A 2,413-nucleotide genomic window follows, 5' to 3' on the forward strand; every position below is an offset into this window, starting at 1 on the left:
ATCGATGAAACTAGTTTGTTGTGGGTCATTGGTATATTGTAGTTGTGCGTATATTAAGAGAGATGTAGACATAATTAGTACGTCAGATGTATAGGGTTTGGCTAATCTTCTTAACAAATATCGTACATTTGTGTCCATTGATCTATTGTATTTGGAATGCGGCGCTCAGAAAGTGGATCACTTCAGCAAGCGAAAGAAAAGAAAAATGCTCAGTCAGTGGTGGAGCTATGTATGAGGCTTTGGGGTCACTTAACCCTATAACTTTTTCACAAACATCATTACAACTCTTGGTTTTTACATGCCAATTCATTAAAATTTATGAAAATGATCCCACTAAATTATGAAGTAATGGTATTCGACCTTACGGGGTAAAATTCCTAAAAATTGTATATTAAAACCAGCAGTTGATCTTTCTGCTAAAAACATACATGAAGACGTTAAGTCATGAACACACGAACCGAAGATCACATCGATCGGCAAAATTAAATTAACAAGCAGTCACTATCACGATATAATATGATACATCAGAGTTTTGTGAGGTGATTAATTAAAATTCAGGTATAATTAAACTTTCTCTAGTTCTCTATCCTAGCTAGAGCTCCCGGGCGTGTCTAGTACTAGACAAACTCATCAGCCTCAGAAGAGCAGCGAGCCGCCTGCCGAATAGGCGGCCGGCGGCGAGCCGGCGCTGCTGAGCGGCGGGCTGTAGTAGTCGCCGGCGGCGGCGGCGTACTGCAGCGCCGCGGCGGCGGCGGCGGGGCTCGCGTGGTTGTGGACGCCGTCGTAGGTGGTGATGACGTAGCGGTGGTCCTCCCGGTCTCTCTCCACTCGCTTCTTCACGTTGCACCCCTCCGTCGAGCACCGGTAGTAGTTTCTGAAAAAATTGACAGGGAGATTGATGAATTTCATCATCCAATACAAATTTAATTTGGAACGAAATTTCGTCCGAAGCACTCCTAAGGTTTACAGTTTTCAGAATGAAATTCAATTTGGGTCTATCAGTGAGTCCCGGTAGGAAGTAATACCGACCAAACACTCTGAATTTGATTGAATTTTCTCAAATTCGGTTCAAGTAAAGTGAAAACCTGTTCAAATTACAAAATTTGTCTGAAAATTCAGTTCAAAATCTCCGCAATTGTTTTGCATTCTAAAATTTTTAACCCTGAACAGATGATACTTCAGAAAAGGTGATTATAAAACTTTGATTGGCCAGAACGCCAGTAATTAAGCTAGTGATTAAACTTGTGGTACTAATTAATTAAGATTGATAGCCAAATGGGCATAGTGGCAGTGACGTCAATATTCGTGTACCTTGGATTTGGGCTGTTCTTGACAGCTTTCTTGCCGTACTTCCTCCACTTGAAGCCATCATCAAGAATCTCCACCTCTGACCTCGTCCTGAACCCGATCCTCCCGTTCACCCTCGCCCTCATCTTCTCCTCGCTCTCGTACCTCATCCTAATAAAATCAAATCAAACAAAAACAATTCAGCACCAATTTTAATCCATCAATCAATCAATATATCGAGCACCAAAAATACCTTCTTACATAGTGTTTTCATTTTCCGGGTACTCCTGCCCAGCCCCGGCGAAGGTTGGAGCCGGGAGAGAGCAGTCGAAATCGAGCTCGCCGGAGAATAAGTCGGCGTCGATGGCGGCGGCCGAGAGCTCCGGCGTGTAGCTGGCCATGAAAGGGGATGAGGAGTAGGAGTAGGAGTTGCTGAAGAAGAAAGCTTCAGGGTTCAGTCCTACGGAAGCCGCCATTGCACAATGCTGAACCTTTTCACCGGTGAATTTTCTTCTGTGATGGTAATGGATAAATGGTCAGGGCGGCGAGGCTCGCAATTTATATGCAGCCATGTGGCCTGAGAAACGCGAGGTGGCTGGCTTTCTTGGCTTGGCTTCCCGGATCTTTCTGGGATGGCGAGCTTGGCTTCATCCGAAGGTTCGGAGATGCGTCACCTGTCAAATCCATGGACCTTTAGCTAATCTTTGCTTTGGGAGATACGTCACATGTCAATTCCACTATCGTTTGATGTCGACGCATCCCTGAGCTGCACTTGATGCGTTTGCTCGTACCACAACAATCTTTTTTTTATTTTAAAGGGTCCTGATTTTTTTCCGACTACTTCATTAGATCATTAGTGAATCATTGGTTTATGCCTCTAAATATATATCATCTCAAAAAAATATTTCTTTTATGACATTGTTTGAATCATTGTTCTAAGTTATTTATTAAGTTTAGTTTAAAAAATCTTTAATTTAACCCTATAATTAAATAGATAACCTGCTGAATAGTCTGTTTCAAACTGAGCCTGATGTCGGTGTAATTGGGGCATAGTGTTTGGTTGGCAAAGAGGTTTAGGAAATAATATCACACCCACTGAAGGGTATATTTAAGTACTGGCCATTCA

The 2,413-nt window shown here is 42.8% G+C and overlaps 1 protein-coding gene across 1 annotated transcript; it reads right to left on the reverse strand.

The window, feature by feature from the left end:
* Positions 1-232: 232 nt before the first annotated feature.
* On the reverse strand, positions 233-1,831 carry LOC127773017 (probable WRKY transcription factor 51). Its single transcript, XM_052299028.1, has 3 exons — positions 1,549-1,831; positions 1,312-1,458; positions 233-874 (listed from the first exon to the last, which is right to left on the reverse strand). Exons 1-3 carry the CDS (start codon positions 1,761-1,763, stop codon positions 637-639), a joined length of 600 nt encoding a protein of 199 aa, XP_052154988.1. The 5' UTR covers positions 1,764-1,831; the 3' UTR covers positions 233-636.
* Between the last annotated feature and the right edge of the window lie 582 nt (positions 1,832-2,413).

Source organism: Oryza glaberrima, chromosome 5 (genome assembly GCF_000147395.1).
Source record: "Oryza glaberrima chromosome 5, OglaRS2, whole genome shotgun sequence".
In the NCBI taxonomy this organism is placed as follows: Eukaryota; Viridiplantae; Streptophyta; class Magnoliopsida; order Poales; family Poaceae; genus Oryza; species Oryza glaberrima.